Source organism: Rattus norvegicus, chromosome 1 (genome assembly GCF_021556685.1).
Source record: "Rattus norvegicus strain SHRSP/BbbUtx chromosome 1, alternate assembly SHRSP_T2T, whole genome shotgun sequence".
Lineage (NCBI taxonomy): Eukaryota > Metazoa > Chordata > Mammalia > Rodentia > Muridae > Rattus > Rattus norvegicus.
Genome location: NC_141534.1, coordinates 142,084,333 through 142,100,537, shown reverse-complemented (window position 1 = coordinate 142,100,537; position 16,205 = coordinate 142,084,333). Strand labels below are relative to the sequence as shown.

At 42.1% G+C, this 16,205-nt stretch overlaps 1 protein-coding gene across 51 annotated transcripts in view; it reads right to left on the bottom strand.

Moving 5' to 3' along the window:
• Window positions 1–16,205, bottom strand: part of Akap13 (A-kinase anchoring protein 13) — a 305,582-nt gene that overhangs the window by 17,564 nt on the left and 271,813 nt on the right. For 24 of the 51 annotated variants that reach the window (XM_087655380.1, XM_087655383.1, XM_087655381.1 and 21 more), the window contains 10 exons: window positions 13,575–13,710; window positions 12,174–12,286; window positions 11,482–11,634; window positions 10,588–10,838; window positions 8,735–8,860; window positions 8,504–8,621; window positions 7,184–7,432; window positions 1,529–1,605; window positions 827–1,008; window positions 603–685 (listed from right to left, as the gene is read on the bottom strand). In XM_087655380.1, the coding sequence (XP_087511506.1) occupies window positions 603–685; window positions 827–1,008; window positions 1,529–1,605; window positions 7,184–7,432; window positions 8,504–8,621; window positions 8,735–8,860; window positions 10,588–10,838; window positions 11,482–11,634; window positions 12,174–12,286; window positions 13,575–13,710 (1,488 nt within the window). 51 annotated transcript variants of the gene reach the window in all.

Below are 16,205 nucleotides of genomic sequence, written 5' to 3'. Positions count from 1 at the left end.
GAGCTGAGAATGCAGGGTCCAGAATTCAAGGCCAGACAGGATTACTTATCGAGACTTGTCTCGCAACAAACAGAAAACAGAGGGGTAAGATTCTGGCTCAGTCATTAAGCCCTGGATGTCTGGCCTTTGAGGCCTTCGACTGTGTCATCTATCCAGTGGGAGGCAGACAAGACTATATGACACACTGTGGGTAACTGAGCACTCCTCCAACAGTGGAGCCCAGTGCATCTGTGAGAGTAACAGCCAGGAAGGCCAGGGCATGGGAAAGGAGAGCAGACTCACTGGAGAACTCCCAGCATGGCAAGTTCTCTATGACACGGCATAAACAAAGTCACCTGTGTCCAAAAGCCCAAACACCTTCCTAGGGCTGGGATGATTGTTCCTCTGTGTGTGTGTGTGTGTGTGTGTGTGTGTATTTTGCCTGCATGTATGTCTGTACCTCACATCTGTCTGTAACTCCCCTGAAGTTACAGATAGCTGTGAATAGCCATTTAGTGCTCAGAGGTGAATCCAGATCCTCTGCAAATGCAACTGTGTTCGTAACCATGGAGGCACCTCTCCAGACCCACTAGACTGTTCTTACTGCTGTTCCAACTTTTTACCTTTTAACTCCCGGGCTTTGGTATCCAACAATCTCTTTTCTTCTTCATTCTCACTGGGAATCCCTTCATCTTCATCTCTGTTCCTGACATCGAAATAAAGCCGGATGAAACAAACAACCAACCAACCAAACAAGATGCCTATGATGTCAGCTCGTGGTCACTGGGTGTCTTCAGGAAGTTACATGGAGGTACGGGAAGAGTGGAAAGGCCGGTGTCGCACTTACAAGGAGTTGATTGTGTCCTGAATGATCTGAATCCAGCTATTCCGCTCCTCTCTGGAGCTTGCATGGACCTCCACCATCTCTGGATCTTTCACCCCCATACTGATGAGGAACAGGCCTTTCTCCTCATGGGCAACTTCTCTTACAATCAGTTTCTTTAAGGAGATCACTGTTGACTTGTGGTCCTGGACAGAGCAGGGACGCAAACATAAGACATGCATACGGTACACTAGCTCTTGAGGACAGCTCAGACTTAAAGTAAAATCCGACACCTTTAAATGCATATGACAGTGAACAAAATAAAATCACTTTAACCCTTCTTTAAAAACTCCCCCAGCTTTCAGACAAGCATTTCACCATTCTACTCAATTTTGTACAAGCTCTGTCTTCTGAATGATGATTCTGGAGACACATTCCACAAATAGATTTCTATTGTGACCAAATCACTAAGTGTTCAGGGCATTCAAAAAGAATGAAGGAACATAAAATAACTTTGCAGTGGAAAGGAGTAATAACAAAAAGCATCACAGGAGCACGTAAGAAATTATTCAGAGGAGTCATCTGCTGTGAGTCATGTGGTTTTCAGTGACAAGGTGAGCCACAGCCATATGACAGACATAACAATGCAGGCTGGCCAAACTTTATACTCAACCTAGCTGGTCTGAATATGACATTTCAACAGAAGAAGGTAAGAATCCAGCTTACCAATGATGCAAATACGTATTTCTGGTCTTTTTCTTGAAGGAAAACTAAAATGTCAGTGAGAAGAACTGCTTGAACCTCTGCAAAGTAGAAGTGGGAGAGAGAAAGACAAGCTTTTCATAAAGTCAGGTTCAGCAATCACTCACCCTCCCCCAACAGTCTGCAATTCTGCAGGATTCAGAGCTGCTCACTGGGATTTAGAGGCGTTTTATTCTATCTTTAAAGTCCTCAAACTTATTTTGTTATCTTTGATGAACTATACTATCTAGCATCTTACAAATCTTCAGAAATTGTTGTTTTCAGCAGTAAGTATAATAATAGTATTACATACAGTGAAACCCCAGCTTTTTTCTATTAGGAACACGAGGAGAGAATATAAATTTCAGATAAAAAATGGACAATATAAATTTCTTTACGATATTGGTGCATGGAGAAATGAGAAATTCACACCTTGTAAATTGTGTCACCTGTAGCTTCACCTTCCTGTGATGTTTTAAGGGACATTACTTGACCCATAGAACAGAGGATTCAAACGTACAAAGTGACTTGGCAAAGCAAATAACTGCTTTCGTGCTAGAGGCATTTTAGGCACTTCATAATCCTTCTCTCAGAAAAGGTTAAGTGATCAGTCCTGAAAAGATATATCTGTATTGCATGTGTATGCGTGTGTGCGTGTGTGTGTGTGTGTGTGTGTGTGTGTGTGTGTGTGTGTGTGTGTATGTGTGTCTGTCTGTCTCCCAGAAGTTGACTTTGGGTACTCTCTCTTACCTTAATTTTTAAAAAACATTTTATTATAATTCACTAAAAGTCTCTTCAACAGAGAAAAATGCTGTTTTTTCGTTTATTGGGTATTTTATGTATTTACATTCAAATGTTATCCCCTTTCCTGGTTTCCTCTCTGGAACCACCCCTTTCTCTTCGCCCCTGCTTCTATGAGGATGCTTTCCCTCCCTCCCACCCACTCACTCCCACCTCACCATCCTGGCATTCCCCTATACTGGGATCAGGTATGAGAGGAGATGGGGATGATATTCATAGGGTCAGGAATTTTCACCTTATTTTTTATTTTTTTATTTTTTTTATTTTTTATTTTTTATTTTTATTTTTTATTAACTTGAGTATTTCTTATATACATTTCGAGTGTTATTCCCTTTCCCGGTTTCCGGGCAAACATCCCCCTCCCCCCTCCCCTTCCTTATGGGTGTTCCCCTCCCAACCCTCCCTCACCTTATTTTTTAAAACAGGGTTTCTTTTACTGAACCTGGCTAGGACTTGTGATTTTTCATTGGACAAGCTAGTCAGTAAGTTTTGGGGATCCTCCTGTCTCTAATCAATGCCGTTCTTACCCAGGTTATAGGTATGCATCACTGCACCTGGCTTTTTATGTTAGTTCTAGAAATCTGATTCAGGTATTGATACATGCATAGAAATCCATTCAAAAGGTGACTGGCCAACTAAGCTATTACTCTGTACTGCAAAGTTTTAGTATAAAATACTTTTAAGAATAAAGGTGAGGGTCTGGAGAGATGGGTCAGCAGTTAAGAGCACTGACTGTCCTTCCAGAGGTCCTGAGTTTAATTCCCAGCAATCACATGGTGGCTCACAACCATCTGTAATGGGGATCTGATGTACTCTTCTGGTGTTTCTGAGGACAGCTACAGTGTACTTACATATAATAAATAAATAAATCTTAAAAATAAAGAATAAAGGTGAACTTCAATGATAAATAACAAGCAACCTTTACCAACATACTCCATGAAATATTCTTCTGTCTTCTGCACTCTCCTCTAGTGTGGGAGATGAAACCCTGGGTTCTATGCACACCAGGTAACCACTCTACCTGAGAGCTAAACCCACAGCCCACAATTTGTAATCTTTTCCAATTTCTCATTATATTAATGGGAAAGAGCAGCCAGGAAACTGCCCAGAAGTGATGTGTAGCAATATTTACATATGATAAAGCAGAGCCTTTCTCATACCCCTTAGAGAATAAGACTATTAGGTTCACATTCATAAAAAACTGGGTTCAGTCACTAGCACTGCATAAAATAGACTGAGGTGTGTATATACCCATAATCCTAGGACTTGGGGGGTTCAAGGTGACCCTCAGCTGAGTCTGTGATTAGTCTGGGATACCTGAGATTCTCTTACCTCCTACTCCTCATAAACAGGCCAGAGACATTTTAAAGCCATCCTATCCTATCCTATCCCATGCCATCCCATCCCAGACAGCTTTAATTGTTGACTGACACAGCCTACAGTCGTCTGAAAGGAAAGCCTCCACTGAGAATTTGCCTAGACAAAGAAGGCCTGTGGCTATGTCTGTGGGGGAATAGTTGATCATTAAATGCTGGGGGAGGCCTCAGTCCTGCAGGCAGTACAGTTTTCTGGATGATCCCAGGCTATGTAACAAAGCTAGCTAAGGAAGAGCCTATGAGCAAGACAGAGAACAGATCGACACCCAGCATTTCTTTTTTTTTTTTTAAACACTTATTTATTTATTATGTATACATCATACAGCTTTCTGCCTGCATGTGTGCACCTGCAGGCCAGAAGAGGGCACCAGACCTGACTATAGATGGTTGTGAGCCACCATGTGGTTGCTGGGAATTGAACTCAGGACCTCTGGAAGAGCAGACAGTGCTCTTAACCTCTGGGCCATCACTTCTTAAGTTCCTCTCCTGACTGTGACCTGGAAGTGTAAGCTAAATAACTCTTTCTTCCCCAATAAGTTGCTTTTTGTAAGAGTGTTTTTAATCACATCAACGGAAGGGAAATTAGAACACTTTCACAGACATACATACTACAGCAAACTGTTGTAGCTTTGTAGGTAGAAGCAAGCTCAGCGTCTACTGCTGGTAGCCAGTTCTCTTCCACTCCATTACAACAAAACCATGTGTGGGACAAAATAGTGTAATGGGAGAGGTAAGAAAGATAAGATAATAAGTTTCCTCTCGCTCCAGATCTAAATTTAATTATTTGTAATATATGACATGAAAGCTGAGGGAGGACTATTTGGGAAGGAGGACCAGCAGAAGGCAGTGACAGAATAAACAACCATGTATGAGTATTAAAATATAATGAAACTCATTGTTTCATATGCAAAGAAAATTAATTTAAGGAATATTCAGGGCAAAACAATCCATGTTTTGTCTAAACTATCATAGTCAAACTAAGTTGAATATAAATTGCATAAGTTAAACATGACACACACTATCAGGGCGATACTTTTGATCCCAGCACTTAGGAGGCAGAGTCAGGTGGGGTTTGAGGGAAGCCTGAGTGAATTCCAGGACAGACAGTGCTACATAGGGAAACCCTGCCTGGTGAAAACCGAGCAAACAAAAACCAAACAAGGCCACAAAGCCACCAACGGGCTAGTGTATGGGTCAGCGGCGTCTAACACTCAAGTAGATCGAGGTTCTATCACCACCCCATGCCTACTCAACATCTCTAACCAGACCCTGGAGCTTAAACCCTCATGATGTGACCAGCCCTCCAGCATACAGAGGGACATTTCCTTCACTCCCTCAAGGAAAACGTACATCTAGGCACATCTAGCTGGCTGGTGAGAGCTACAAGGCTGATCCTTTCCGTTTTTCCTCTGGAAAGCGTAGCTAGTGGCTCCTTGGGAAACAGTGGGTTGACTTATGTAGCCCATCACCCCTTTTTCAACATCTGCCACTGGAACTCCCTACAACGCCACACAGCAGACAGGAGCTAAGACATCTAAGTTGCAGCCTGGACAACAGTAATCTTCCATGTATTCTCGTTAGTTGACAAGGTTTTTTTTTTTTTAAGTTTACTTTAAAATAATTCAGATATTTGCCCAAACTAAGTTCTAAAAGCATAGTTTCCACTTTGTTGGGTTCTGAGGTTTATATGAGCAATGTTATGGATCAGAGAGGAACAATCCCAGCCCGTCAACAGGGTGTTCGATACAGTACTGGCTGTTCTTGGCATGAGTTCATAGGGATGTGAAAAAGACTGAGCGGCAAACGTTCTCACAGGGCAGGCATTCTAGGCAGACACTTACTGTTCTGTATTGGTCTGACCGCGGCTTTCTTCCAGCAGCTGGAACCTATCTGTTTTTCTTTTGAGACTAAACTGCTGTGTAAAGGAGAAGTATAGAGCGCAGTCTCTATACAGCAGCTCTCGGAAAGTTAGGTCCTAGGGAGAAGGGCAGGCATCTTTGAACTGCCAGCCTGCTTCAAAGACTGCCTCAAAGTGGGGGTGTGGAGAGGGGTTTGGGCTAGTGCCCTCAGACCACCACAGAACAGTAGGGCTGGAAAAAGGAATACTTTAATTTAGGCTTATCACAGGGTATCTGAAACATTGCTGACTAATGACAAGGGTCACTTAAAAAATTATCCATGCTTTTTTCCCCACTGCTGTGCAGGCATTGGTAGGTGTTTTCTGAAATACTCCCACAGTTCCAATGTGACTTCCAATGCTCTCTACACTACCCAAAGTTACCTTGAAAAACAAACAAACAAGCAAACAAAAAACCAAACGTAACATTGAATTCACCCCTTTTTTGTGTGAAACCCTTTCATTGTGAGCCTATTCTATGCCCCACAACCAGCGAGAGCATCAAGTGCCAGCTCCTGAGCATGTGAAGGGCACCTTGGCAGCCGGGTCCCAGCAGTTTCTTGTGTTTCTTATTTCCTATCACTCTCTGAAGTTTGTCCGGGAGGCCTGACGATGTAACTTTCTCTGGGTTCCCAAGCCCTCCCAACTCCATGCTTTCCCAACCTCCAGTGTTATCTATCTTTCCATTCTTCAAGCCTTACCTCTACTGCCATTTCTCCTTCCTCTTATTCTAGCACCCACCACACTGGAGAACAAGTGCCTCTTTCTTTTTTTTTTTGGTTCTTTTTTTTCGGAGCTGGGGACCGAACCCATGGCCTTGCGCTTCCTAGGTAAGCGAAGTGCCTCTTTCTTGTATGTTGGAAGGCAGCTGCCTGGCAGGGACTTCTGTTACTATGTCCTAAGCATGTTAAAGCCATGCTAAGGGCAACTTTGTACTTGACAGCAGACACCTATCAGCACTGTCTTGTCCCTGAGACAGAGAAGGAAGGAAGTATTCCTTCTGACACCCGAGTGCTGTTGGGACAACAGAGCAACTGAGGCCTGCTCGGATCCTCAGCTCACTGAGCCTAGGGCTGTGGCAGAAATACTGGCAGCTGTTGGGGAGTTAACTCACATAGGCAGGATGCCTATCCAGTCAAGGTTTGATAAAACTGACCACCTTCATAAAAGTAAGATGTAGTGATGAGTTAAAAAAAAATACCCCCACTTCCTCAAATTACTATAGGTGCCTGATGAAAAGCGAGAACTCATAAAGACAAACGAGAAACCTTCAGTGATCTCGAGAAAACTGAATGCCACGAATATCATAACGTAATAACAAGCCTAGTTAAAATAAGTTAGATTTGTCTTTCTCAAAGTCTTAGAAGGTCTTTGGAAAGGATGAATTCTCAACCTCACAGACTCACAGTCCCTGACTCAGACAATTCTGACCCCAATCTCACCATGGCCACTCAACACCTCTCTGGGGGAATATGTCTTCCCCAACAGTCTACTTCCTGTTGTTGCCCTGCACAGTGTCTGGATGTTTCCTGTTCTCTGCAGGCACACAGACACGGACAGTCTTACCTTTCAGCCTTCCTGTTGCGCTCTTGAGAAACACACTTCCATCCCGCACCAGCTTCTTCCGTCTCAGATCCTCCTTGGCGAACATCTGCCCACTCTTCATTCTCATGATCGACTTGCTATCTGTCTTTGTGTAAATCTCACCGAGACGCACTTTCTTCTCATAACTTGCTACTTTGCTGTCCACGGCTCCAATCACATCCTTCACCAGGCTCAAGGACTGGGTGAGGTCTTCCTGCTCCACTTCATTGTCTTGGGAGAGAAGACCAATTCTACTTTAATGGCTCCTTGCACACAGAGCAGAAGGGGAGGAGTCTGCATCAATACATTCCCCTTGCTGTTTATTACCCTTTCACACTGGAGCCACCACATCAAGTTACACACCTGCCTTTCCTGCTACCAAAGGACGTTAGACATTCTCAATGCTATGGAAGATATGCAAATATATGCTCCAAAAGAAAAGAAACCAATGTTTTAGGGAGAGAGAGCACAGAGGCGAATAACCACCCTCAGTTACATCTCTAACTACTCTCTAATGCTGCTGCCTTGTAACCTATAATGTAACTGATCTAACTGCCTAGGAGAAGTATTAACTGAGGGAAACTACTACATACAGATTAAATGACACAGAGTAACAATTTTAGCACCCATGAGAAGAAATGGTGGGAAATGCTGACCAAATCCAACTTTACCAAAATTAGTGTTTAGGACATGTAATGTTTTAACAGAATGAATATACGGTCTCTCCTTGCTATTACCTAATACCCCAGTTGTAGTGATTTCACATTACAAGCTGGTATTCCAGGAGGTGAGCCCAGCCCTGTGCATATCCAGGAAGCACTAGCACTCAGCTGTGCCTCCAGCTGTTCTCAGTGTTTGCCTCCTCCACAGTGGGACTCACTGGCTGCCCAAGTTGCACTTGAATCTGCTCTAAGTCTTAACAGGCCTTACATTTGCAGTTGTGTTTCCCTATAATCTCAGCATATGGGAGGCTGAGCAGGAGACTGTGGTACGCAGTAGAACCTGGTCTTAAAAAACTAAAAAATGGCAACAAAATAGACATGAAAAGATGCTTTCAAGATAAACTACATATGCTGGTATGGAGTCTCACTCCTGTAATCTCAGCACTTGCTGGAGATGCTGAAGGAAAAACTACTATGATTTTGGGACAGCCTGGGCCAGAGTGAGAACCTGTGCCCACAAACAGACCAACAAATAATCACTGACATAAATACAGGCTCTCTGGTAGGTCTGCTAGAGTATGACAGAGCTCTGCCACGTGGTTCCAGAGGTCTCCAGATCCGAGTTTACATGGAGACTCACCTTTGGTACATTGCAGTATCCTTTGGAATAAAACTGGGTACTTGGTGATCCTCTGAGTTACAAGTAAAATGCACTCTGGGATTCCCAGTCTTCTTACTACTGAACTGCTCATCTTCTTCTGCAAGGGAGTGAATAAACTGTTAGTCACTGAGTGAGGAAGGTGGCTCTGGCCACAGTGGAGTGCTTACACCCTTGACCATGGTGGGGACGCTTGCATTTTCAGGGTAGTACCTTCACAAAGGCTTGGAAACGCTTATCCTTGGTGTACAGGTCTTTGAAGTAGTTGACAGACTGGTTGTGCTGTCCACAGAACTTGCCATATGTCTTCTTTAAACGCTCTGCATTCTCACCTGAGAACTGTTCAAGAAAGAGAACAGGAGTTACCCCATAATTCAGGATATTATTCTGTAGAAAGTTTCCAGTCTGGTTGTAAAAACCAAGAGTGCTTCCTTCCTTACATCCCTTTCCCCTGCCCCACATGCACACACACCATCACCATGATTAAATGCGACAGCATTTTGGCAAACTGTTTGGCACTTTTAAACATTTTGAGATTTCAGAAGACTCAAAATTTCTCGTGTAGGTTTCTTCCCTCACAGTGGAGAGGCAGAAATAGAAACCTGACCATAAGCCAAGTGCCCTAAACGTTGAGTCCAACCATATTGTGCAGCGCAAATGAGTACCACACATCTAAAGTTTCAGTCCCATCATCAACCATCTTACTAAGGGTGTGTACAAATACTAGGAACCACACTGGATAATACAGGTCAAGATACCTATGCAGTCCTGAAGGCAGAAAGAGATAACAGACTATGTTGGGGAAGATGGTTCTTTATTTGTAGGGCCTCACATTAGCTTCATTACTGATTAGGACTATTCGATCTGCACTTGTCAAATGCAAATATCTCACATAGAACAGACATTTGCATCATGCTTGTTTTATTGATTGATTGATTATATATACGTACACTGTAGCTGTCTTCAGACACAGCAGAAGAGGGCATCAGATCCCATTACAGCTGGTTGTGAGTCACCACGTGGTTGCTGGATCTGAACTTAGGAAGAGCAGCCAGTGCTCCTAACCCTCATCTTAGTCATCTCTCCAGCCCTCATGCTTACAGATTTCCTTAAGGTAGAAACCTATGTAATATTCAGCTGTGCAGTTCTGCCCCTGGCATTTAATAGGCAGCAAATCCCTTTAAAAGGACTGAACAGCCTAATAAAGGTATGAAGTGAGGAACATGGACTGAAGGATTCTAGACTAGTTCTCAGGCAAGCCTGTAATCTCAATTCCTTGGGAGGTTGAGAGAGCCTCAGAATAACAGCAAACACGGCTGGGATGCAGCTCAGTGGTGGGGTGCTGACCTATCATGTATGTCAAGCCCTTGGTTCAATCCCTAGGACTGCTGCCAGCCCAATCTAATTCTTATTTGGCTGTTTCAGGAATTAAGCCTCTGAGTCTATGTAGAAGCAGTGATTTGGTGAAGGAGAAAGACCTACTCATATGTGTGTGATATTTTTATCTGTTAATGAGTACTAGCAATATTTCCTTTTCCAAAAATATCTTAAAAATAAACATCAAAGGCTGCGTGATAAATTCTGAAAAATATAACAATACTTTTTTGCTGAATTTGTTTGGAGCAGGACCAAAATCAAATCATATTCTGAAAAAAAGTAAGACATTTTATAAAGTGTTTCAGATAGTGTACTGATCAGTTGCTTATGCTTCAGGAGGTCTGAAGACAGATAAGATCCTTTTCAGATGAGCCCTGGGGAAAGCTGAAGACTTCTAACAAATATCCTGCTGTTTCTGAAATAGCACTGTTTCTGATGCTTGTGTGGAGGAAAGAAAATCCTTTTACTACATACTTCATTAGGTATGCACTTAACTTTTTAAAATGTAGTATAAGCAGAACCCTGCTTTCTTTATTTTACAGAAAAGGAAATCAAGGGTTTGACTAACTCAGTTTGCTAAGTCTAAAAGAAAAACAGTAGAGCTGAGAAGTATAAGCCAGGATGCAGAATTACAAAGCTTCTCTGCTATGGCCAGCATGAGAAAAACTCAAGACCTTCCCGCTGCTCACCTGACTGACAAGCACATCCCCTATCCTCTTGATGAGAAAGTTCTTTTCACTTTTATCCACCAGAGACTCCTTCTTCCGCTCCAGGATTCTCTGAAAGAACTGGCTGTGGATACTGATCAGTTCATCCAAACAGGGGAACAGCTTTTCCACCATCTGCTGCTCAAAGAGCAGATCTGTCATCATGCCCCGGCTGTACACGTCACTCATGATCTTCAGTGTGCGGATGTGATGTAACTCAGTCTGCATCAACTCTACGAGAAGAGAGATCCTGGGTCTTTCAGAGATCCTCAGCTAAGCTGGTGAGGTTGGCGTAATGCTGGATGATATGCCAAAGCAAACAGCTGTCTCCCCTAAGCTGGCATCTCATTGCTCTGCTGTTGGACTGATTGGACCTCATCTTCTGATGACAGGCCATGAATTCTGACAGTCCTGCATGCTTTCTAAGCAAGTCTTCATTAGACTCAGTCCCTCTTTTTTACTGTGTTCCTGCTTCCTAGGAACTATTGCTATCTCACCTTTCCAGTGTGGCTCAAGAACTGGGTGCTTTTTTAGAAAACAGCTCTTTTGGGGACTGCTGTGCAACCAAGCATATAATAAACGAACTACTGACTAGAATGAGAGGAGCAGAACAGGGCAACAAATGAACACAAGGACACGAGCTGTATCATGTCTCCATATCTCAGTGCTTCTAATGAAAACTTTTATGATACTGCATATTCAACATTTATTTTGCACAGCCCAACAATAACCACTTAAACGTGCTGGACAAGGCAACTCCTTTTCAAGTTTCTCTCCCTGCAATAAGGAACAGTTTTTCTGACTCTCAATAACCCTCGCTGGCATGCAAGCTGGATAGTATAAACCAAATATAGGCAAAGCAATGAAGTATCTCACCGTAAATCACTTCCTGCCGCTTGACCACATCTTTCTTCTGCTGTTTAAGGAACTTGCTGTCCACTGTCCGGCTCCATGACTCTGCTTCTAGCTGTTTAGAGTCGCTTTCAAAATCTCCCATCAGCTGTCCTTCATTCATGTCTGTACCTACTCCTCAAAATACAAAAAAGAGCAATCTCAGGATCTTGGGTTTCTGACCTCTAAAATTCTGGATTTTCCTCTGGGTGATACATGAGTTCATAAGTAATACAGATTATGTCTCTGTATTACTGTAGAAGATCCTCAAAGAGAATATACCTGATATTAGACAGGATTAATATCAAGTTAGGAGTGATAAAAATCATGTAAATCAAACAAGACTGAAACAGTTCCTTTGTGAAATTGAGATGTGAAGTCCTGCTATCTTTACGCACTGCAACATTTATCTGAGTAGGCTTACAATTGTACAGACACAGAACTGAATGTGTACAGAGTCGAGGGGAAGAAAAGCATCAGCACTCGAGTATGGCTACATTAATACCAGTGTTTCCTTCAATGGCCAGGTGTGACTGCAATGCATATGCATTGCGTGCTGTGCAATTTAGAGACTCTCAGGGGAGGGGCGGAGCAGACACTGCACTCTGGTAAGTGTGCTAGGAGACACACGGAATCTTTACAAACATTTAGTAATAAGGGCCAAAGTTTCCTCTTACCCTCATCAGTAAGGGATTCTGTTGACTCATTGACCTTGCAGATTTTATTCAGTGAGTCTGTTGAATGAGACAGAAATTTCCAGGTGTTTGACATGTTCTCATCGTTGCCAACTCTAAAGACAAAAAGAAAGAAACACTGTCAAATAGGTTCTGGTAAACTCTGGCACACATTCACAAGTGAACCCCTAAAAAAACTCTAAAGTGAAAGCTGTAGGTTTTATAACTCAAGACAAATTACTCAGGTTCAGAGCAAAATGAAGAATTATTAAAAAGTTTAGGATCACTGCAAACTTGAACTTAGCCCAACTTTTGAGGCTTTTAAAAAAAAGACACACAGCAAGGTAAGTTTCTTAGCATGGCTAAGTCATGCACATAATATACATGCATTATAGAAAATAATTATATAGAAAAAATTCAAAATTAATGATAGACTCTGGAGAGATGGCTCACAGGCCAAGAGCACAATTTGATTCCCAGCACCAGTATGGCAGCTGACGAGCACTGGTGACTCAAGGCCTAGGGGACGCGATACTCTTTTCTAGCCTCCACAGGCATCAGACATGCACACAGAGCATAGCCATGCTTGTGGGCAAAAGACCCATACAAATAAAACAAATTTATTTTAGAAAATATGAAATAATTACCTTTCTCCCCCTTTAAAAAACATGTCTTTCTTAAAAATTGGAGTGTTTTGTAGAATAAATGATATTCTTCGGGTCTTTTAACCTCAATTCATAAGCTCAAGTAAATATTTGCTCTGTGACATAACAGCAGGTGAAATGCATTTGAACTTGACATTTTCTTTAAAACTGTTTTAAAGTCACAGTGCCAATGAATTTTGATAACATCACAACTTTAAAAAGAACACTTTTAGACATAAAAATAGAGGCAAAGAAAACGGAAGTGCTTGTTTTGAGGAAACATTAGCTAACACAGAGGTGACACAACACAAACTAAAGCAGACTTCGCACCCAGTCTGAACCAGGAGACATGTGAGGGTTGTTACATTTTTGATGACTCATACTCGATGGATGGGGGGAGGGGGTGGCGGCAGTGGTGGTGGTGGGGGAGGTGGCTGGAGTATACAGCAAACGGCATCCCAACCTGCCCTTCACTCAATGCTGAACAACCCATGGCCTCCGCAATGTCTGAAGAGCTAGAGATGAAACCCAATGTGAGTGAGCAAGAAGGAACCCAACTGGAGCTGATGGCCCAACTCACCACCACGGTAAACCGCGCAGGGACAGAAGGTAAATCTGAAAAGAAGTGCAACCACGTTCATCTGAACGCTACAAAAGTGTGACATCTGAGGATATCGAACATTTCTTTTTTGATCAAAGGAAGTGATTATTATGATCTTGTCACCCAGATATTAATGGGGAACTCTTTAAACCAACTTACCCAGTAATGTTTTGTATGGAGACACTTTTAGAGAGGGAGACACTCTGCTGGGACCTTCTGTTAGTAAACATTGGTGCAGCAATGGCCTCTTCAGCCAAGAGGACTGCAGACCTAGGGCGCTCCTTGGGCTGTGAAGCTGCAAGGGAAGAGAGAGTACTAATTGAAGCATCACCTTTCCACACCCCAGACCCCTAGGGTTGACTTATGGAAGCCACAAAGACATACAATGCTTTAATACATTAGCTCTTTCTGTGTAGCCTTGGCTGTCCCTGAACTCAGAGATCCCTCCAAGTGCTGGGATTAAAGGCACAGGCCACCATGTATATTGAAGCTCCGGAAAATCAACTCAGGTCCTCTGGAAGAGCAGCAAGTGCTCCTAATCACTGAATTATACCTGCTCACTATTTGAAAGCATGTATTTTGATCAATTTCTTGAATTTATGGATAGAGAAAAATTAATACCTGTTTAATATACAGTTTTGAGTCTCATGATTTCCTTAACATGATCAAAGAGGAAAGTGGAGTTCTATTCCAAAATGACTATACTGTCATGTGAACACTAAATTATTTTTCCCAGAGCTTCTGTCACAGATATAAATTTATGTATATGTTTATCCTTGGGAGGGTCAAGAGCTAAGGGAAATAAGATATGGGGACTGGTATAATTTTTACAACACTATAGGATACTTTTAACAAATAATGACACAATAATTAATTTCTAATTCAAATTCTATTTAGACACTAGAACACTAGGAACATGGTATGCTACATTATAACTGGTCCTCGCTGCAGGGAATGAAACACACACACACACACACACACACACACACACGCACACACACACGCACGCACGCACACACACACACACACACACACATACACACGCACGAGCTATCAATGAGGAGAACCAGAATGCTATGCATAGCCCTAAATAACTACTTGTACATGAAGGCTACAGGAGACACAAACATACAATTTGAATACACAGTTGTGCTCATGTATGTGTATGTGTGCTTGCTTATGACAGGCCATGTTGTGATGTCTTTCTCAGTAGCTTCTCTAAATTTTTTTTTTTTTTTTGAGAGTGTTTATCTCAGAACCTGTAGTTCTCCATTTGGCTAGTCTGGAAGACTAGCAAACTCTGGTATCTGCCTGTTTCTACTCCCCAGACCTAGGATTACATACATAAGCCACCATGTCCAAACCCAAATTTGGGTCTTCATGAATGTCCAAGAAGCACTTTACATACTGAGCTGTCTGCTAGCTCCAGAAATTTACTCTTAACCACTATAATACTGGCATTCCATCTCATCCTGGTTAGAATGGTTGTTATTGAGAGAATAAAATCAACAAACAATGGTGAGGATGCAGTGGACAGGAAGTCAGCCATCATGCACAGCAGTATGAAGTCTCAACAGACTACCACTTGTGCATGTGTATCCAAAAGAATCAAAATAAGCGTGCTACAGGGACGCCTGCATGCCACTGTTTACTGTAGCACTAGTCACAACAGTTAGGTTATGGAATTAGCTTGAAATGTCTGTTGGATAAATGGAAAAAGAAAATGTGATATAATGGAATTTTATGTAACCAAAACCAAAAATAAAATTATATTATTTGAAGGAAAAGGACTCAGATTGGGATTCATATGTTTAGTAAGATAATTCTATAATATCAGACTTACATGTTTACATATATGAAATTAAAAAAAGGCGGGAGTGGAAGGTAAAATGGGGGCTATTACGGATGAAGAAGGTGAAAACAAGGAGGAATGATGGAGATAAGAAACACTAATGGGGGGTTGGGGATTTAGCTCAGTGGTAGAGCATAAGGCCCTGGGTTTGGTCCTCGGCTCTGGAAAACAAAAAAAAAGGAAACACTAATGGGGGGCTGGAGAGATGGCTCAGTGGTTAAGAGCACTGCCTGTCCTGAGTTCAAATCCCAGCAACCACATGGTGACTTCTAACTATCTGTAACAGCATCTGATGCCCTCTTCTGGTGTGTCTGAAGACAGTTACAGTGTACTGATATACAATAAATAAATCTTTAAAAAAAGATAAATGCATAATTCTTTAAAAACAGAAACACTAATGGGGGACTGTTCTTAAAGTATATTATTTATATGGAAATCTCATAATAAAACCCAATACTCTATATAGTATTATCAGTGTTAAATTATAAAGTTATCTAAGAGGGTCAGAGGCAATCCACATAAAGGACCTTGCTTGTAAAAGATATTTTTAGAAGTTATTTTATCTGATGAGAAAGAAAACATGTTTCTGAAACAGTTGGTAATAGCATAAAAAGCATTTTAAGACTAAAACTGTCCAAGGAAGGTGGATGACAGACTGAAGTGGGTGTCAGGCTAGTAGCTGTCTCCATACAAGGATGGATGAGAACCAGACTTAAGATGGCTAAAGGAGATTCACTCTTGGTGGGTAGACAGGCTGGCCAGGAACTATAGAAGAGAAAGAAGGCACAAGGTAGTGCTTCCAGGCTTGAGTGGGCATCAACATCACCTGGAAGATCTATTAAAACACACGCCACAGGGCTCTACCACAGTGTCTGACTCGTGGTCTAGTTGGAGGTCTCAGAATCCGCACGTGTATTAATTCTTCAGCTATATGATGA